Source organism: Rhinopithecus bieti, unplaced genomic scaffold (genome assembly GCF_001698545.2).
Source record: "Rhinopithecus bieti isolate Rb0 unplaced genomic scaffold, ASM169854v2 scaffold_8911, whole genome shotgun sequence".
Classification (NCBI taxonomy): domain Eukaryota; kingdom Metazoa; phylum Chordata; class Mammalia; order Primates; family Cercopithecidae; genus Rhinopithecus; species Rhinopithecus bieti.
Window position 1 is genome coordinate 695582 of NW_016806084.1, and position 21635 is coordinate 717216.

General features: G+C 51.0%; 1 protein-coding gene across 1 annotated transcript; it reads right to left on the minus strand.

Moving 5' to 3' along the window:
* Positions 1-17155: 17155 nt before the first annotated feature.
* On the minus strand, positions 17156-20923 carry IRX5 (iroquois homeobox 5). Its single transcript, XM_017874622.1, has 3 exons — positions 20187-20923; positions 18735-19140; positions 17156-18561 (listed from the first exon to the last, which is right to left on the minus strand). Exons 1-3 carry the CDS (start codon positions 20433-20435, stop codon positions 17765-17767), a joined length of 1452 nt encoding a protein of 483 aa, XP_017730111.1. The 5' UTR covers positions 20436-20923; the 3' UTR covers positions 17156-17764.
* Positions 20924-21635: the final 712 nt, after the last annotated feature.

The following is a 21635-nucleotide window of genomic DNA, read 5'->3' on the forward strand; positions in this document are numbered from 1 at the left end:
TGTTGTTTTGTAGACATCCACAGGGACTTCCCAGAAAGACTGGGAGAGGACTCCTGCACTCTCCAATTTCCATTTCAATTACAGCAATTGTGTTTTGTTGGTTATATATTAGGATTCCATGTAAGATTTCTTTGGAACAACAAAAGAGGATTTTCTGCATTAAAAGAAGAAGAAGAAAAAAAAAAGGCTGGGCACGGTAGCTCACGACTATAATCCCAGCATTTTGGGGGGCCGAAGTGGGTGGATCGCTTGAGGTCAGGAGTCTGAGATGAGCCTAGGCAACACGGTGAAACCTTGTCTTTACTAAAAATACAAAAATTAGCTGAGCATGGTGGTGCATGCCAGTAATCTCAGCTACTCAGGAGGCTGAGGTGGGAGAATCACTTGAACCTGGGAGGCGGAGGTTGCAGTGAGCCGAGATCATGCCATTGCACTCCAGCCTGGGCAACAGAGCAAGACTGCATCTCAAAAAGAAAAAAAAAGAAAAGGGGAGATTAAACATCACTGCACGTTGATTTTATAAAATAAGAGGCTGAGATTCAGAAAGGTTAGTAGATTTTTTTTCATATCTTATTGGCCAGAATTGGTCACATGACCATGTAGCTGCAAGGAAGGCTGGAAAAGGACCATCATGCAAAAGCGAAATGGAATTCTTACAACAGGCCTAGATATAATCGGTTCCTCCCCTAGGGCAGGGCACATTGCCACCCCAAACAAGACTGGGGTCCCCTTGGGAAACAAAAAGAAAAAATGGTTCTCAAGAAGCTATTAATCATTGTGCTATGAGTCTGACCTTAATGAAATTTCCTTAGGGTAAGACTGAGCCTTATGCATCTGTTTACAAAGTTTGCCTGCAACAATCCACAGGCCTAGAAAGTTTGCCTGCAGCAATCTCCTTTAATTCTCACAACAATCCTACGAGCCAGGAAAGCAGACACTGACTTTTAAAGTGTCTGCCCGGGATGGACTCCTAACATTATGATTGTGCCTCATTTTACAGATGGAAAAACTGAATCTCAGAGGTGAATTAAGTATCCAGGAGCATGCAACTAGTAAAGGGTAGAAGTGGGGTTTTTAACTCATGCTTATCCATTATTTTCAGTGTTTAGCATAGAGAGAGGCAGGACACTAAGGGAGGGGAGGCTTCAAATATAGATGTTTCACTATGCAGGGGCTGACTGTAGGAAGGTAGCAGGAAAGGGGGAAAGACAGAGCATGCCAAGCAAAGGGAACAGCGTGTGCAAAGCCTCAGAGGCAAGGTAGAGTACAGATATGATAAACTGTTTTACAGGTTCAGAGCTTAAAGTTTGAAGCAGCATCATACTTAGGAGTCTCTGGGCCTTGTATGAGGGCAATAGGGAGCCATTGACTATTCTAGGCAGCGGAATCATATCATTACATCTGCAGCCATCCTCAGTGGGGAATTTCAGCTGCAGGGAGCAGTACTGGAGCTGGGAGGTCACTGAGGAAGTGAGAGGTGACCATGGCCTGGATTAGTGGTGGCCATGGGAATCGAGAACAAGAGAGATTCAAGCAAAAAGTCGAGGATGTTGAATCAACCAGATTTGGTTACTGGATGTGACAATTTGGAGAAAATGAGAAGAGCTGGCTGACTCCTGGGTTTTTAGATGGCAGTGTTGCCACTTGCTAAGGGTGGGGGTGGTGGGGGCACGGATAGGCGGAGGAGGGATCTATCATAGAGGGACAGGAACCCAGGCAGCCTGACTCTGGGGCCCATGCTATTAGTCACCATATAACCTGGATCCCTGGTACTTGTCATTTGATAGGAAAGAGTCAGGACTGGGCCAAGGGTATTTAAAGGAGACCTGATTGAAATAAGGAAACCTCCTTCATTGGGTATGGGTGCACCAGAAGGCCCAAGTACTCAGGAAGCCAGCTCTGCACCCTGCCCAGAGCAGCAGGCACAGGGGAGTGCTGCCTTCCAGGGCCAGGGCATGCACTCCTCTGTCATACTGCCTCAGAGCAACAAAGGGCCTTTGCTTTTTCCCCTCTACCTACCCAAGGCAAGGCACCTGGGCCCTCCAGTTCACCTGAGAACCATCAGGGTGCACGAGACAGGTCCTGTCAGAACACTTTATTACTTTCTCAACCTGTGCCCTCAGAGAATCACCTGGATATTCTCACGCCCATAGTCTTGAAGCTAAAACTTTGTGTCAGGTGCAGAAAGGGTACAAATATAATGATTTGAACACTTAATAAACTCATCTTGAAATTTATGTGGAAGACTAAATGCCCCCAAATAGTCAAGTCAAATAGTTTTGACGAAGAAAAACAAGATATAAGGACTGCCCTACCAGATATTAAAGCATATTACAAAGCCATAGTTAAGACAAACAGTATGGTACTGGCTCAGGACAAACAGAGCAGGAAAGCCCAGAGCCAGATCTATGTGTTCAAGGGAACATACATGAAAAGATCACAGTAGCCAGCTCAGAGCTCACTGGAGTGTGTGCATTTTGGAATCATCTTGTTTCCAGTCTTCTACCTGGGCACTCAATATGTGGCCAATGAACACACCTGGCTCTGTAGGCAGTGCTAGAATGAGTGAGTTCATAAGACATTCCCCAGAAGTGCCCACACTCATCCTAACAGCTCCAGGACAGAGAGATTCATGTCTTTACTATTGTGGAATTGAGGCTTTGAGAGGTTGAGCCCTTACCCAAGGTCGTACAGCTGATACGTGGCAGAGGTGAGATGCAAACCCAGATTCCCCTGACCCCAGAGCCTGTAAACTCCATTGCCTCTGGCTCGGCAGAAGCACTATGGGCTACAACCATTGAGGAAGACCTCTAGAAGGGCTTGAGATGAATCTCAAAAGGGCAGGTGGATTTAGACAGATGACCTGGATGAAGGGCACTGAAGCAGAGGAAGAGCCTGGGAAAAGGGTGTGGGCAGGGACTGTTCACCACAAGATACCCATTAAGAGTCTTGGGACATGAGGCTACAAGGAGAGAAGGGTCAGACTGAAGAAGGGCTTTGAATGACAGATACAGGAGCTGAGACTTTACTCCTTTTTTTGTTGTTGTTTGTTTGTTTGGTTGGTTTTGTTTTTGTTTTTTGAGACAAGGTCTCACTCTGTCGCCCAGGCTGGAGTGCAGTGGCATGATCTCGGCTCACTACAACCTCCACCTCCTGGGTTCAAGTGATTCTCCCACCTCAGCCTCCCAAGTAGCCAGGAATACAGGCACCCGGCACCACACCCGGCTAACTTTTTTTTTTTTTTTATCAAAGGGTTTCACCATGTTAGCCAGGCTAGTCTTGAACTCCTGACCTCAAGAGATCTGCCCACCTCGACCACCCAAAGTGCTTGGATTAGAGATGTGAGCCACTGCGGCTGGCCTGACTTCACTCTTTTTGAAGCGCAGCTTTGATTTTGTCACTCTCCTGCTCCACAACCTTCCATAGCTCCATTGTCTCCTGGCTAACAAGGGAAGAGGTTGCAGATGAAAAGATGCAGGGAGAATCTGGAGTCAGAGAGACCTATTAGGAGGCTGATGTCACAGTCTGGGAGCCAGGGGACAAGGGCTTGGAGAGGAGGAAGGAAGACTGTGTGCTCTGGGGCAGGGTTTTGAGAGATGCCTAGCCTAGGCATCCACCTACTCCTCTCACCACATTGAGGATTACTGCTTCCCTGTAGTCTGATAGCATTTCAAGCTCAGCAAATAGCAGGTACCTTATTCAACTCACAGTAGAACCGAGCCATGAATAGCCAGAGAAGCATTTAATGCCTATAGCAGCAAAGAACAGCCAGCAGCTCTCTCGTGGTTGTGTCTAGGCACAGAAAGAGAGACAGACATTCCTACACACATATCTTACTTTGACACCTACTCAGGCAAGTTAATCTTGCAATGCCTTAGTTTCTTCATCTGTAAAATGGGGATAATAATTGCACCTATTCTGTAGGGTTTGATGAGATTCTGCTGAGATCATGTACATAAAAGCTTCAGTGCAATAACTGGCATATACTAAGAGCTTAATAAGGTAGCTATTGTTATTAATGACAAGATAATTATTTAGGTAATATGTTAAATCATGAACTATGTAATTAGCAGCTTTTAGCAAAGGAATCGGTGCTAGAATTATCAAACATTTATTTTACCCCAGAGGCAGAGACTTGGGCCTTATGACTCAGAAATGTCAGAAGATGAAACAAATTCAATTCAGTTCAAGAAGTTATGAATTGTCATTTTCCCCTGCTATGAAGATTGCTAATTATAGATAGACAGAAAGTAAATCATGAAGACTGAATGTATTTTCCCTGTTTGAAGTACTGAATGCTATTAAAAAAGAAAAGAAAAACCTGTTCTCCTTCCCCAAGTCCCTGCTTGTGTGACAGAAGTCCATGGTGTCACCTCTAGGAGTTCTCATTATTCAGCAGTTTTTGAAATGAGTGATTGATGTAATTAAAGTTATTGGTAAAGAAAGACTCAGTTACCAAGGGACAGATGAGTCAGCAGCAAGTTTAAGTAATGAAATAATGTTCCAAGGCATGATTCTTAAAATAAGCTTTTTTTTTTTTTTTTTTTTTTAACTCTAGACACCTTAAACATTGCTGGTCAGCAAAAAGCTGTGAAGTAGTTAAGAACTGAAGAAAACACACTATACAATTTTAGAAATTCTCAGATGAAGACATCTTCAATAACATGAAGCAATATTTATCAGTTAATAATGGCTACAGCTTCCATTAATTTTGTTTGTTGTTGATTTTCTGTTTTTTTGTGTTTTGTTTTGAGACAGTCTCGCTCTGTCGCCCAGGCTGACAATGATGTGGTCTCGGCTCACTGCAACCTCCGCCTCCCTGGTTCAAGCGATTCTCGTGCCTCAGCCTCCTGGGTGGCTGGAATTACAGGCGTGCGCCACCACGCCTGGCTAATTCTTGTAGTTTTAGTAGAGACAGGGTTTTATCATGTTGCTCAGGCTGGTCTCAAACTCCTGAGCTCAAGCCATCCACCCACCTCGACCTTGCAAAGTGCTGGGATTACAGGCGTGAGCCACCATGCCTGGCCCAGCTTCCATTTATTGATTGTTGATCATGTGCTTTGGTGGGCTTTGCAGGCACTATCTCATTTGCCCTATGAGCTGTATACTGTTATCTCCATCTTACATATGAGAACACTGAAGCTTAGAGGGTGAAAGAACTTACCTGGGATTCCACAGCTGGCACATGTCACAAACCGGAATGGAACACAGGCAGGCACACTCTGGAGCTCACCTTCTCACTCCCCACGTGTCCTGGGCATCTCTGTCTAGATTCCGTGAGCATTTAATCTAGCTCACTAATATACTCCAAATAACAGAGGGCCATCAGGATTTGAACCCACATCTGTCTGACACCAGCTCGCTTTCAAAATTCATAGGGAAATTGCATAGGAAAGTACAAATACATTGGCCTAGGATTCATTCATTTGTTTTCATTTCCATCTGCATTTATTGAATACCCAGGACACATCAAGCTTTAGGCTTGGTGTAAGTGGTACAAAGCTGGTAAGGGCAGGTAGATGCTCCAGGGATATGTGACAGTCCATGCAACAGAGGACAAAGGCTCCAATTAGAGTATGGAAGGGAGGGAAAGAGAGGTGCCAGGAGGTTTCTACATTCCCTTCACCCCTGGGTGCAGGACAGGGGGAGAAGCTGATATGAAGCTAGGGCTAAGGGGAGGAATGGGGAGGGCATAACTTCAGTTTGCAGCATTTTGAAATTGAGTTGCATGTGGTCCTTCTAGTTGGAGATACAGGTTGAGTATCCCTTATCCAAAACGCTTGAGACCAGCAGTGTTTTGTATTTTGCATTTTGGGGGGATTTTGGAATACTGCAAAATATATCATTAGATATATTGGGGATGGGACCCACATCTAAACATGTAATTTGCTTATATTTAATATACACCTTACATATATATATATATATATCCTGAAGGTCATTTTATTTTCCCCTTGGGGACACTGAATACACCATGTGTTGTTTACCCACATTTTGACTGTGACCTGTCTCATGAGGTCAGGTGTGAAATATTTCACTCCCCGTATCGTGTTAGCACTCAAAAATTTTTGAAATTTGGAGCATTTTGGATTTCAGATTTTCAGGTTAAGGATGCCCAACCTGTATATAATTCAGCTAGTCGATGTGTGGCTTAGAGCAAGGGTGAGAGGCAGGGCTGGGTGCTAAGCCAGGTGGGCAGTAGCAGCACCGAGGGGCATGGCTGACCTTCCAGGGCAGGTAGGGGAGGGCCTATCTGATCCCCCACCCGAGAAGAAAAGAAGGGAAAAGGGACAAGCTAGGGGGAGTTGACTTTGAGTGACATTACAGCCCAAAGCCCCCACTTGTTGACACTCAACAATTACCACATGTCACTGTGGTTGGCTTTAGGAAGGAGGGGACTGGGATGGGAAACCATTTGTGGGTAACTGGAGAAAGAGGACATGAGGGGCTCCTGGGGCAGAAACTTCTGGATGGAAGATGACATCTACCCCTTCACTGCGACGTTACCTGAGAACCCCAACGCCCTGCCCCGCTGTGTTTTCTCACAGGTGCAAACTCTGGCCACCTCTCCTGTCCCTGCAGAAGAAAAGAAGGGCCAGGGATTTTTATGATGTCAAAGAGCATATTTGGTTATTGGTCTTGGCTTTTTACCCCCAAAGAGTGACCCACAGATGGGAAAAAAGGGTTCAGGTATTGCAGGACCAGTGGGACAGAAGCATTGAAATCTCAAGGGTTTGCAAGGCCGCTCCCATTTGAATCCCGCGCCATAGAACCACATTTGAGATGAGAATTTGAGTGCAAGGGGTTTGATAAGAAAGAGCTCCCAGAGGGAACCGGTGAGGAAGTGGGGGGAGCAGGGTGGGGAAGGGAAGGCAGACACCCCTGGCTCTGTCCCCAACCAGCTGACTGATCTTGAGTAAGTTGCTTTACCTCTCAGGACTTCAGTTTCCATATCTGTAAAATAAGCAGTTGCTATTTTCCAAAGTGTGGTAAGCACATCTCTGGAAAGACATGACATGACTTTAGGTGGGGATGAAGAGATACTCATGCAGCCCATATAACTTTGAGGGCAGCCTGCAAAGGAGAAAGAACAGGGTCAGGGGAAGCCTCTAGAAGCAATCAGAGGCCCTGAGAAACCTCAGTCACTTTCAAACCCATTGGGTCAAGAATTTCATTGAATTAATTTTTTTATAAGTGTCTTCTGTTTCAGTTTCAGTAGCATTATAAATGTTCCTAAATAAGTAAATCATGAAAAACTTGGAAGGAAATTATTTTCTAAATAGTAATCACAATAGAAATTGCACTCATTCCAGCCCCGGAGTGAGTGAGTTTGAAGAGCGTGGAGTACAGGGCTCTGGTTCCTTTTAGTCTCCAGCCCTATGGAGCCCCAGATGTTCCTCCTACATGCTCTAGAACTTGTCAGGCCTTAGCCAGATTGAAAGGGAAAATTAAAAGAAAAAAACAACCCAGAAAGAAAATAACTCCACCAACCAAAATAAACCAGGCCAATGACTTTTCTGCCACACTCTTCATGAGAGCAAAGAGGTGGTATTTATTCCAAATGAGCCCTTTTCTCCACGTTGCCACTAATCTTCTCTTTTATGTGATCCAGGAAAATTGGCCCTCAGCGACCAATGAATATCTTTGCACAGATGAGTATTTGGAAAAAAGACACCTATTACACAGGGTTTGGACTCAGATACTGGATACAAATAGAGGGCAAACAAAACAAACAAACAAACAAAAAATCTTGTGGTTTGGATCTAAAAAAACAGTCTCAGAAACAACTATGTGATGTCTGATGTCAAACCATGTTAGTCGGGAAGGTGTCTGGAACATTCTGGAATGGTGAGGGGATTTGGAATCTAGGGATAACAGATATCTCACTCTGCTTGAAAGATGTTGAGATGCTGTTCCTAAGGGCCTGTGGATTCCCTTGGGGACAAAGCTATCGATCATTTACAGAAAAAAATAAAACAAAACAAAATCCCCAAGTCAAGTAAAGAACTGAAAAAAAAAAAAAAAAAAAAAAAAAAAAAAAAAAAAAAAAAAAAAAAACAGTGAAGCTGAAATGTCAGAAAAAAAAAATCAAAATAAATGCATGAAGGACCCATGATGAGGGGCCTTGCCCCCAACTCCAATCTGTCTTTGATAGGAGTTGCTGTGAAATGATGGGCAAAGGAACATTAATTTTTGCTGGCATCACATGGGATAATTGTGGGTGGGCAGACGTCACTTCAAACAGAAGAAATGAGTAAATCCTTTCAAACAGCAATTGTTTAGGAAAGAAAACATTCCCTGGTAGGCGAAAAGGCCCCAGTTCCTCCTTGTTGTTGAGTCTCTGGGAGAGACAGCACATCCCGAGCTTTTTCTTCATCTGTACTTCACACACGGAGTCCTGAGGAGGCAGTCATCCTCCAGCAGTGTCTGAGGAGGGCTAAGATGTTTCCCGGCCCAGCCTAAGTATATCTCCCTTGACAGCCTGTCACAGTGTCTGAGATTCTGCCATTATAAATTCATTCCTCTCTGTTAAAGCATTTTGTTTCCAGGAGTTCTCCGTTAAAATACAGATATCCCAGAGAACTTAGCTTGGATGAGGCAGGGAAGAATGCAGGCCTAGGAGTTAGGAGACTTGGGTTTTGGATCCATCCCTGTCTCTAAACCCATGGCATGAGCTTGGAGAAGTCATTTTCATTTCCTCAGTCTCAGTTTCTCCACTGGTAAGGAAAAAAGAAATAAACAGGGAGGCCAGGGTCTGGTGTCTCACACCTATAATCCTAGCACTTTGAGAGGCTGAGGCAGGAGGATTGCTTGAGTTCAGGAGTTCAAGACCAGCCTGGGCAACATAGTGAAACCCCATCTTTACTAGACAGAGAGAGAGAGAGAGAGAGAGAGAGAGAGAGAGAGAGAGAGAGAGAGAAAGGGGATGGATAGAGAGATTATTTTTTAAAGGAAAAAAAAAGAAAAGAAATAGGAGATGTGGTCAAAGAACTGTAAGGTCTATGGTTTCAGGAGAGAGGATCTGTTGAGTTTTCCCTGGACTTGTGTGTCTGCCTTGGGCATTTGAGTGCTTTGTCATTAGATGCCTCATGTGTCCACAAAAGCAGCTCCTTTTGGCCCAATGGCTTGAGGGTCAGGGCAAAGAGTATTTTACTTACCCTCTTTCTGGAGGAAAAAAAAAATCCCTGTACCTCCCTTAATGTTAGGCATCTCAGCAAATGACACCCCCTATTATCCTGGGGACTCAGGCCCAAATCCTTAGAGGCATCCAGCATTCCCCGCTCTTCTCTCTTCGCCCATATACAATCCGTCATCAGTAAAGCCTGCTGACTCTGCCTTCAAAATATAGCCCAAATGTGAGCACTTCTCCCTGCCTCTCTGGGTACCACCAAGTAGAGGTTGGTGCAAAGCAACATTCCCTCCCCCTGAATTCTCCATCGGCCTTCTAACTGTTTCCTACTTGCACTCTTGCCCTATCAGACTTTCAGCTCCTCACACCCAGGGGATGCATTTAAAACATAAATTAGATCTTGTTGGGCTGGACCTGGTGGCTCAGACCTGTAATCCCAGCACTTTGGGAGGCCGAGGCGGGCGGATCACGAGGTCAGGAGACTATCCTGGGTAACATGGTGAAACTCCGTCTCTACTAAAAATACAAAAAATTAGCCGGGCATGGTGGCATGTGCCTGTAGTCTCAGCTTCTCAGGAGGCTGAAGCAGGAGAATCACTGGAACCTGGGAGGCAGAGGTTGCAGTGACCGATATCACGCCCTGTACTCCAGCCTGGGCAACAGAGTGAGACTGTCAAAAAAAACCAAAACAAACAAAAAAACCCACCATTAAAAAAAAAAAAACCCATAAGTTAGATTTTGTTACTCCCCTCAAAATCCTCCCACACCTTCTCCTTTTCTCCCTCTCTCATAAATCCCAAATATCCCACCAGGACCTACAAGGTCCCATATAACCTGACCCTAGCTTTACCTAGGCTTCTTCCCCTTCCACAAAGATCTCCCTGCTGCTCAAACCTGCTCCCACTGTAGGATCCTTGCATTTGTCTTTCCTTCTGCCTGGCACTCTCGTCCTGCGAATATCGGCATGGCCTTTTCTCTAACTTGTTCCAGGTCTTTGTGCAAACACCTAAGAAAGCTTCCTAAGGGAGGGTTCCCAGACTGCCCTCACTAACCCCTTACCCTACTAAATTTTTCTCATAACTCTCATCACCTGGACATGGTAATAAGTCATTACCTCACTCATTTGTTTATTTTCTGTCGTATTCTCTCAAGTGTAGGAAGGCAGGGACTTTGTTTTGTTCATTGCTGCATCATCAATGACTAGAACAGTACATCTGGTATATCACAGGTGCTTAATTGACAGTGGTTAGAAGAAAGGAAGGGAACAGTTTAAGTGGGGCTGTATTAACACAGAGACTAGGATAGGCATTCCACTATCACTAGGCATTCCTCACTAGGATAGAGAGGTCAATGTCAAGGTCTTTCCTGTCTTCTGTTGCAGGAACACGGGATGTCCTGGGAAGGCAAGGGAGAAGTCCACTGTTGGGAGATCTGGGACAGACAGCGTGAGGTGGTATGAGATAGGCAGGGGAGGTGATTCAATCAGAGAAAATAATCCAAGTTGAAATGATAAATTCATGGGCTGCAGGTTCTTGATTAAAACCAGCAGAAATAGCCAAAAGGTCCTTGTGGACAGATTCCAAAAGACAGGAGTCTACAGACAAAGGGTGGGTTATGAGAAGAAGAAGTTCTGAACCATCCAGCAGACTAACCTGAAAGTAGATTCTGCCATGTAAACAAGCCACGTGGCATCTCCACTCAGCTCCAGAAAGCTCAACTCTGAGCAGGTCACTCCCTGGTTGAACTGCCTTCAGGTCTCCCTCACTGTCCCGGCTATCAAGCCAGAGCCAGGAAAGGTGGGGAGGTTGAGGCAAGTGCTGAGAAAGATCAGGCATTCAGGCAGGATTCTCTCTCCCTCAAGTCACAACCCAAGCCTTTGTCTCCCACCCTCTGTTTGTTCCCAGGCCTTAGCTAGCATCTTCAGTGAACTGAAGTCTTAAAATAGCATGACTTATTAACTGTATTGAAGGGTAGCCATACGTCATGCACTTGAATCCTCACAAAGCCAGGAGTGGTAAAGCCCCATTCCACAGATGAGGACACTGAGGCTCAGATTGGGTATTGGATCTGTCCAAGGACACATAGCTAGTAAGTTGCAGAGGCAGGGCTGAGCCACCAAAGCCCATGTACCAACCCAGTAAACTGTAACATTTTTGGAAGACAACTCCAGTCCCCCAGCTCCAGGCTGCCTCGGGTGCCACAGTCACACTCAGTCCTGGAGAAGCCATTGCCCCCATGGGTCTGCAGCGGACCTCCCCTCAGGCCTGGGCAGCTGGTTCGCAGGGGGCGATGGCGGCAGCTAGAGCCTGTGCCCCGAATTAGGTTGGGGTCGTAGGGGAGACCGCCAGCAGGAAGCAGCTAAGGAAACCCCTCAGGACCGGGCACTTGGGGAAACCTGAGCAGGCGCTGAGCCCCTGGAGGCTGAACCCCAGTTGTGTTGAGCGCCGCCGCCAGGCCGCCGGTACAGACGCGAACTCTCCAGTCCTTGTTTGATGAGCAGCGGCCAATAAATTCATTAATCATCATTTTATGCCTCATCAAACCCCTCCAAGCCCCACCATGGGAGTTACACAAATTAGCCCCTGAAAAGACAGTAATTTCAGTTTAGCGCGGTAAGTGCTTTCTGATGGGCTCCGTGCACAGAGCTCTCCTGACAAGCCGATCCATCAGCGCGTTGGGGACGGGGCGTGGCCGGGACGCCCTGCCCGACCTGGCCTCCCTCCTACCCAGCCCTTCGCAACCTCGCCAGTCCAGCCCTCCCGCCCACAGTGTCTCAGCCTAGGGCGCCCCTCACCACCGACTGTTGTGCACCCATTCTTGGCAGGTTGTCTCATCAGGTCTCTCTCCCAAGCCCATCCCGACCTCCTCGCAGCCCTTCTGAACATGAAAGAAACTGCGGGAACGAAAAACCAAGACCCCAAATTGGAAAACAAACTTGTTGGGAAGGAGGATGCGCCAGCCTTGAGGTTCGAACTCCCGCCCCGGGGAGGCAAGAGCCAGGCACTCCTTTCTCCTAATGTCTGGTTTTCGGGGTTCCGCGACCCCTTGCAACGACTTAAGTGCTCTGTGTATTGTGTTCCTACATTGTTTGGGAGAAAAGGGGTTAATCCATGTCTTCCAGCTGATTCTGAAAGAAATCTCATGCTCCAAAAAAGGGCCTTGTGTGAACAGAGAAGGGGGTCCTTCCTTCTCGAGTGCGGCTCCGCAGGACCCTGGAGGCTGGAGGGTCGCACCTGGTCTTTTTCATGGCCCTCGTGTCTTTTTCTGAAACCTCCAATTGGGGTGGAAGATGACGCCTGGGGAATTAAGAAGATGCCTGGGAAAGAAGTTAGGAAGGATTTTCTATGGAATGGGCCCAGCCAGTACGACCCAAGCGTGGGGACTTGGGTAAGAAAGGAAGGGGGACAAACCGAGGTGGAGAAAAGAGGAAGTTGTGGCGAGGGTGAGGTATTTGCAAGCGAGATGCCAACATCACGCCTTCTCACTTTCCCAGCCTGGCGCACAGAAGGTCCCGCGGGGACCCTATCTAGCGGGCAGGTCCAGTGCAAAGCAGGTCGACAAGGAGTTGCAGCCCACGCGGAGCCGGCCGGCAGGCGTGCCACCGCTTCGGAGAGCTCGAGTGCCAAGCGCTGCGCTGCTCCTTCATTAGCTTCCCCTCCACGCGGCGCTGCATGCCTCGGAAAATAAGTTAGCAAACGGGGAGCCGTTTATCTCTTTTATCTTGGGGCCTGATCCAATTAAATAAGTGCACATTTACATTTGCATCCATCAGGCGGGAGCGCTGAGAGCCCGGGGTTTGCTCCGAGCAAATAAAAGCAGATTTCACTGGGAAAGTGGTGTCTGGGCGCGCTGGGCTCGTCCCGGTGCCGGAAACGAGAGCTGCCCGGCGAGCGGCCTTGGGGACCCAGGGCTGGGGCCCGCGGCTGACACGAGGCCAGAGACCCCCATTGGCCCCGCGAGGCCGCCCAGCGCTGGAGGTGCGGCCAGAGCTGCAGCCAAGCCCCCGAGGCGATCTGCTGTTAGGCCACAACCTGGGCTCGACTAGTGCCCGGGGCCCAAGTCGCAGTAGTCTTGAAAACGAAAAGGAGATCCGCTCTGCGCTGGACACAAAGGAAGACCCGCGGGGTGGGTCTAGGGACAGTCCTGAAGTTTTAGCCAGTTTAAGGGGAAGGGGGGCGCCAAGGTCCCAGTCGGGCCCGATTTCCCTCCTGTTCGATGGCCGGGCGACGAGGGAAACAAAGATCCAGCCTTGAGGGCGCGCCCGGCTTTCCCCAACAACCCTGCACCTGAGGGAGAACAGTGAACACAACCTATGAGGGCTTCTGGCGGGGTAGGGCGAAGCCGAGGTGAGCACCGCAGGCCTTGCCACGCTGACCTCATGAAAGTTCTTTTCGAAATAGGAGGGTTCGACGCAATGGGAGGGTACTTTTGTTTTGTTTTTCCTTTTTCTACAGATGTTCACCCACAGGCCAAAAGCTCTAAAGACCAAAACGGTCTTTGGGGCGCGGTTGCACGGTAGCATCTCCATTTTCCAAACCGCAAATTAAAACTGCGCGGGGTCCACAGTTTGAACGTGTAAGGGCCCGCAGGAGTGCAAGAGAGTACACCTGATGCAGGGCGGGAGCTGCCGGGCGCTCAGGGTTGCAGCCCCCACCCGCAGGCTGTTTCAGCCGGTGGCATATTTCTCAATTGCCTACGCCTGTTTTTTTGAAATGTGCCGAAGCTGTGGCGGGAACCGGTAGGGTTAACACTGTTCTAGTCATGGGCTCTGCTCCCCAAATCCCGAATGCTAACTGGGTCTTAGGTCCAGGGCTGTGGCGCGTTGGGGTGGAGAAGCAGTTTAAGTTTCTCCGGGCCAGAGTTCAAAGCTAAGGCCCCACGGTGGGTGCGGGGATAGCGGGGGTCTCCTCTAGGTCCCCCTCCCTGCGAATCGCATGGTTCCCGGGGACCGGTAGGCGGCGCCCTTCCTAAACTGCATCAGCGTCTGGCTCCGTCATGGGAGCGCAATTACATTCCTTTCACTTTGGGCGGTTTGCATTGCGCTGTTCCGCGCTTCTGTCCGAGTCGGCAGCTAACTGTGCGGGACAGGTGGACCAGGAGGCACGGCCGGTTCCAAAACCTTACGCGCGACCCTCCCTGACCCTCAATCTTCTAGGTCCCAAGGGCTGCGCATGGCACCCGGAATAAGCGGCCTGGACGGGTTTGCAAACCAGGAGGCCTTGCTGCAGACCCCGCACCCGGGTTGGGGGAACAGCATTTCGGGCCTTGGTACCCGGAGTGTAGGAGCGGGAAGAAGAAAGACGTCTCTCCTGACTCCCAAATGCCATAAACTGATTCGGCCCCGCACAGAGCAGGTTCCCGTTTTTGCACTGCCTCAGGGGACTGCTTACAGAGACCCCATGCAGTGATCCCGTGACCCCTGTTGCTAGACATCCAGCGGCTTCTGGTCCCTAAATGCCAAGGTAGGCGTTTCTTGAGGCCCAGAAACGGTCTAGCTAGGCGCAGGTGGCAAACGCCAGCACAGTCGCAGCACCTCGGGACCTTAGGCTCTGCCTCACGCAACGTCTGCGCCCCAATCCATGCCTGATAACAAACCCTGAACCCCGTACACGCTGGAAATTTTCCCCAGAGCGTCTAGGAGGCTTCGCCTGCTGGAGGGCCCGAGACGCAAAGGAGAGGCTCCGGGAGGAACTTGGGATCTACAGACACGAAACCACTTCTGGGGTTAAGCGAGGAAGACATTTCCTAAATGCCCTGAACCCCCCATTTGCCTGGTAGGCCACCTCCAAACTCAAAGTCGCTAAACACCAGAAAAGCTGGTGACCGCTGAAACCCAGCTCTGTAAAGAAGAAAAACCCAGACGTAATTGGGTGCTAGTACTGAAGACCAAGTGCGCATAGAAAACCGCAGACCCTGCGGAGGCCCAGGCCGGGAGGATGCGGGCAGGGGTCAGCGACTCAGGAAGCAGCCGCCGAGCCCCCAGCGGTTTAGCTCCTCAGCCGGGAGGCTCCCCGCGCAGCCCCTGGATGAAGAGAAACGCCTGGCGCTCCCGGGTGCGCGGTTCCCGTTCCCAGGCAGCTCGGCGGGCATTCGGCTCCCAGCCCCGAGCCTTCGCGGTCTGATTTGGGAGGCCTGCGCCCTGCCATTTGCATATTCCCGGGAACACTGGGAGGCCTGTAATTTTCTTTTTAAAATCGTTGGGCAGGGTTTAGGGCCAATGCTTCCAAAACCCCGCCGAGTTGATGTCCTTAAACTCTCCCTTAAGAGAAGGGGACTGGCCTATTCTTCTGACTTTTTTAGAAAAGGTGACTCCTGGGGCTGCATATTCAACAGGGGGGAAAGCTGATTGTGAACCAGGCCTGTGGGGGAGGGAGCGGGAGAGTAGAGGGGGATGAGGGCGCGGGGGTGGCGGTGGGAGGAAGGAGGCGAAGGGCAACGTCATCTCTGCGAATTCAATTGTTTAAAAAAATCATTTATAATTTAAAGGGACAAAATAAAATACGATCGTCTCATGCATATTTAATCATTCACACTTCCAGCTTTGAAACCATTTTCCCTGCGTGAATTTTCTCACTAATTTAAACCCTGAAGTCCACCGCTGTTTGCTAAAACATCTGGACAATGCAGCTTTCAAACTTGTTTAAATTCGAATAAGCTTAAAGGAGCCCGTGGCAGGTTAAAAAAAAGAAACAGCAAAAGTAACTCCAGTGAAACTTCGGGGTGGGTTTAAAACACCGAGTTAAGGTTAAAGTCATCTTCGGTAGAAATGCAAATATGTGCATTTTGATTTAGCCTAATTAAGCCGGTGTTATGTGCAAACACATTCCCTCTCTACACTCAGGCTTGGGTTTAATAGAGCAAATTAATTACCCTCACTGGGGTATGTTTTTGCTATAACACCCATCCCAACTCCCTCCCCCAACCACTGAAAATTTCCCACGAAGTAAAACGCGTCCGGGCTCCAGATCTCGGCTGCAAAATGGAGCCGCCAGCACTGCAGCCAAGCCCGAACCCACATCGTTGGCCGGCCTCCGGCGCAGGGCGTTGATTCTTCCTCATTAGAGATTCAGATGCATCCCGACTTTTCATTTTGAGATGAAGTATGCGGGATTAAAACGAGAAAATAAAACCCCCAAAATATTTTTGTAGCTGCTCGGACTCTTGCATCTAAGCTGGGAAAAGTGCTAAAGCGACGACAAGCCTGATGGAGTCCACAACGGCCTCGTTATCTAGGCAAATGGCCTCGAACTTTTGAAGGCCACTTGTCCAAAAAGAGACCCGTTGTGAGGGGGAGGGATCCTTTCAGGGGCTCCCCTCGCTTCCCCAAGTGGCTGTGGCGCTCCCTCCTCCCCCTCCGCCCACTCTGCAATTTCCGACTCTGCAAAGTGCAGGCTTGAAATTCAGGACAAGTGTGACACCTACCTGTGAAAGGGGGAAACCGTCCCCTCGCCCGTCCCGCTCGACCCCAGCCCCGTAGCTGAGCGGGCACTCCTGCGCCGCCCGCCACCCGCACCGTCTGGGATGGAACGTTCATAATTTAATCAAATCCAAAGAGATCAATGCCCAAATTTGAAGGGGCAGAGAAGAAGACGGTGACTTGGGAAAGCCTTCCTCTTGGCAATCCTGAATACTCCCGCCCGCATTAGCCCGAAGCACCCTTGAAATAGTAATAAGGGCTAAATCCGGCATAAAATCGAACTCATTAGCAAAGTTCACCAGCTGATTGCTTTGCATAAAACACGACACTGATTGGAAGTAATTAGGTTAAGCGATGGCGCTCGGGTGGTGTGTGTCCCTAACTGGCTTTGCCATCTTTTCTCCCTTCTGGGCACACACTTGGGTCTCTCTTCTCCTTCCTCCAGGGTCCAGTCTCTCCCATACAGCCCGCATCAGTGATCCAGATCTGCTTTCTGGGCAGGGCCATGTTCCCCGGGGCTTGCAACCTAATTATGTTTTTCCCCTGGCACACTTGAAGGTCTGTGGAACCTTTCAATCCCCACTTTGAAAAAAGTTGCAGTTTGCACCTTTTGACCAAGGCAATGGACAGTTTATTGAGGCTTCTAAAAAGTAATGAGTGGCTCTCATTATGTTAAAATCTCTTTTAATTAAATATTTTGCATTTTACAAAGGCTCCTGCAGTTTCTTTCACTTTTTAAATCTAAGAGTATAACCTGTTTCCTTTCTGTAATAATACTTTAGCTCATACCCAGCAGAATCAATAGGTGTAAAAAATTAAATTAAACTTGTATTTTTAAACTATGAAACAGTTTTGGGGAAACACAAATGTATATATTTATATTACAAAAAAACATTAAATGCCTGTACAGGTGTCTTGATTTCATAATTTACTTCAAAGATAATGAATTATCAATTTAAATACAAAAATGCTACATTAAATATACAGAATAAGATTTAATACAAATCCTTTTTTAATTTTTCTTTTCGGTTGGTTAAGACTTTTGTGTGTGTGTGTGGAGATGTTTACATTTTTATGTCATCCATCTCCATAAACTATAAACTTTTGAATAGGAGGAGTAGTTTATTTTTTTCTCTCTCTTTCTCAGTGATGGAAAAATAACTGCCAAGGCCATGTTTTTAATAAATTAGAAAAGTCCGGGACCGACGCAGCCCGCGTTAAATGTCGGACATACCTTTCTTCAATTCATAGGGAGAGTCTTTGCACAGGTCTAGCTGAGACTGGCTCCGCAATATTTTCGGGTCTTTAGCCAAAGCGTCCGCTCGGTTCAACACGGTCTGGTTTAATCCATTGAAATGAGACCCCGGACCGGTTGTGGGCCCTGGCCCGGGCCCTGGGTGGCCATGAAGGTGTCCGAAGGAGCCATAGTTCGTGTAGCCGGGATAGAAGGGCGCGGTGTAGTAGAGAGGCCGGGACAGCACCGTCCCGCCTGGAAAAGGACACTGCGCCGAGGGCGAGCGCGACGGCGCTGGGGCCGGCGACGCACGGCTGCCTCCTAGGGCTTGCCCAGCTATGGGCCCGGGACACGGTGGGCATGGAGAGCCCTCGCTCCCGCCACCCCCGTCCTTGACCTTGTCCGAGGATGTGGCGATCTCTGCCAGAGACCACAATTTGGGCTTGGCGAGCACCGCCGGAGGCGGCGGCGGAGGCGGCGAATGGATAACCGAGGGCCCGCCGGGACCCGGGGGCAGCTCTCCCGCGGCTGGATGCGGGCCCGGCGCCGGCGCGCCCGCCGGGTAGTGAGGGGCCGGGTCCTCCGCCAGCCGCGCCGCCGCTGGCCCAGCCGGGGAGGGCCCGCCGGTGCGGGGGGCGCCCTGCAACGCGTCGAGGCGGCCCTCTGAGGGCGGCTCCTTAAAATCCGAGTCGCTGAGGCTGCCCTCGGTCTCCTTGCCGGCAGGGGTGGGTGGTCCCTGAAGCCGTTCGCAGCCCGAAGCCGCCTTCTGCTCAGCTCCTCCTGCGGGTGAAATCCAGGCTGTCAGAGGCGCAGTGGCCACGCGGCGGGACCCGGTTCCAGCCCGCAAAGGTAGAGACCCCTGCCCCCAACCTCCAGGCCCCGTGCGCGCCCCCTCTAGGTCTCTCTTTTCCTTTTTACTCCCGCCCAACACGCCCTTTCCCGTGTCCACCAACCTGCTTCAGGGCCCTCGGGGTCGCCCTTGTCCTCGGGCTTCTGGGGCTCGTCCTCGTCGTTCTTTTCCAGGTCAATGTTCTCCTCCTCTTCTTCGTCCTCGCTGCGGTTCCGCGGCGTCCACGTCATTTTATTCTCTTTCTTGAGGCGCCGGCGCGCGTTGGCGAACCAGGTGGACACCTGGGTGAGGGTCATCTTGGTGATGATGGCCAGCATGATCTTTTCGCCCTTGGTGGGGTAGGGGTTCTTGCGGTGCTCGTTGAGCCAGGCCTTGAGCGTAGCCGTGGCGTCCCTTGTGGCGTTCTTCCGGTACGCTGGATCCCCGTAAGGGTACGAGCCCAGGGGCGCCGCGTAGGGATGGTACCCCAAGGAGCCCGCCATGCCGGGTGTGTGGTCGTAGGGAGAGCCCTGCGGTGGAGACGCAGAGGTGAGTGTGGGCCTTGGTCTCCACTGCCATCGGAACGACGGAAGCACCCTGCGCTCCCCGGGGTCTGTGGGTGGACGAGGCCCGCACTCCAGCTTCCTCTGGGGCAACGCTGGCGGGGTTCAGACCTAGGAGCAACTCCTCCCCCTCCTCAGAAGGCAGCGGGGACCTCAATTCCTGGGTCAGGTCCTTCTGGGGCCCCTGAAGCTGTCCTGGCCTCGGTGCCTCCCATAGGCCCCCATCTGCCCGGGCACGTCCGTACCCCGTGCGCAGATCTGGCCAGGGCGGCCCGGCCTCCATCCAGATAGAGGCCTGGGTAACTGAGGCGACTCCGCGGTCCCGCGCGGGAGCGGCCGCACGTTGGGCGCAAGGGGGGAAAACAAGGGAAGTAAAGGCTCTTGCTCTTTTTTTTTTTTCCAACACGCTAAGAAATGCAAACAAAAAGCTGAGCCATGCCCAAGCACTCCCACCCTCCAAAAATACTAACCCAGACCGAAGTTACAACCCGACCGAAAAATCCCGGATGCACCGCAACTCGACCGACTTTTCTGAAATTTAATACCCGCAAATCGGATTGCGAAGATAGGATTACGGATTTGCAACATTTTGGAGGACTAATTAAAGGCTAGGCCAAACACATTTACATTAACTTAGCACGCTTCTGCTCAAATTTCGGGTCTATTTCTTTTGAACTACTTTTCCAAAATGGCAAAACCAAAAATATAAAATTTGCAGGGCAGCCCGGAGCTTACGTTTACACCAAATGCTGCTCTTTAATTGCAGCTACCTCTCCCCACAGAACCCCTTCCCGCAAGCTCAGCGATTCGAGCAAGACGCGGCTCTCTTTTCCGAGCAACTCTTGAGTCCGAGGCCTGGACGAAGCCGGGGGAGACAAGCGCCCAAGTCTGAAGGGGTCGCGAAGCTTGGCGGGGGAGGTCGGTGTTGGCGCCTAGGCCCGTGTCCCCCTCCGCCCCCGTCCTCCCGCCGGGCCCCTGCTGCCCCTCGCCAGCCGCGGATCCCGCTCACTTACCACGTACGAGGAGAAGGCGGCGGCGGCTGCGGCCGCGGGGTCTGCGCCGTACTGGAGGTGCGAGTTGTAGCCCGGCGAGGGCGCCGTGAAGGCAGTCGAGCCAGCGTAGGGCGAGAATGCGGAGCCCGAAGAAGAGCGGCCGAGTTCATCCGTGCGGGGCCCCGAAATGACGCTGGTGCTGTACGCCGGGCACGAGTAGAGCGCCAGCGAGGCGGACGGCTGGTACAAGTAGCCCTGCGGATAGGACATGGCCACACACGGGCATGGGGCGCGCCGCGCCGCGGCCGCCAACGAGCCGGGCGGCGCCCTGCGAGGGCGAGCGGGCGGGCACCTGGCCTCTGGCTGCCCTGGGCCGCAGCTCTTCTGGCCCCGGCTCCGGGGCTCCGGCCCGCGGCACCTCCTCGTTGGCTTCCCGCGCGCCTCTGGCTGCGACCGCCGCGCCCGCTCCTCTGCGCGCCTAGCTCGCCCCAGCTGGGCTTTTTTCCCCTCCCCTCCCTTGCTTTCTCTTTTTTCCCCTCGCTCTTTGCACCGGGGGGCTCTGCTTTTGGCTTTGCAAAGGTCCTGCCAAGATGCTAAGTTGGAAATTGAGGATTCTGACGCCTTGTGCGCGTCCGAAGCTCCTCCTTCCCGGGGTGTAGTAGGTGGGAGGACTGGCAGGAGCTTCTGGGCGGCCGCAGCCAACCCGGCCGCCAGGCGCGCCTCGCCCTCTCCCTCTTCCTCCCCGGCTCCCTCTCCCGCTCGCTGGCGTTCCTCTCGCCCCTCCCTAGCGCCCGCCTCCCCTCCGCGGCCCCCCTCTCACCCCTCCTCTTTGCCTCCCCTTTTCCCCTCCCCGGTCTCTCCCTCTCTCTCGCTTTCTCTCAGACTCTCGAGCGCCGGCCCCAGGATGACAATCACATCCCAGGAGCGCCGATCTCTTCCAACTTTCCTCTTCTGCTAACTTGGGGCGGAGTGGCAGTTCCGACGCACGGCCGGCCCTGCAGCGGGTCCCGCCGCCCCGAAGCACAAAGGGAAGAAGGCCGCGGGCTGTGCGCCGGCGAACGCTCTGCGCTCTCCTAGCCACAGTAGATTGCGGACTTAGCGGATTTCTTGTTCTCCGGCAGGCTGGGCTCCGAGGCCGTTCGTTGCCCACCTCTCTCTGGCGTCTTCCCCAAGACACGGAGGTCGAGAGCCAGCTGGAGATCCGGAATGAAAGTCTCTGGGAGAGCCGATGGATGGCCCGCGCCCAGGGCGCTGGAAGTCCGGGATGACTGCCCCTCTGCGCCGGCAGCAGCAGGTGGGCGAGAGACAGGCCTCAGACGTCTGCACGTCTCCGTCTAGCCTTCCTTCTACCGACACGCCGCCGGACGGCGAGGGAAAAGACACTGGTGCCTGGAATTACCGGGGTAGCCTTTTTCTAGAGTATGGGTGGTGGGCAAGAACTGCCAGAAAATCAGCTACACCCGAGGAGGT

Coding starts and splice junctions, on each gene's coding strand:
- IRX5 (XM_017874622.1), bottom strand. CDS start 20,435: ATGTCCTATCCGCAGGGCTACTTGTACCAGCCGTCCGCCTCGCTGGCG. Junction 19,141..20,186: donor CCGCCTTCTCCTCGTACGTG/GTAAGTGAGCGG, acceptor TCTCCACCGCAG/GGCTCTCCCTACGACCACAC. Junction 18,562..18,734: donor CCCCGAGGGCCCTGAAGCAG/GTTGGTGGACAC, acceptor TTTCACCCGCAG/GAGGAGCTGAGCAGAAGGCG.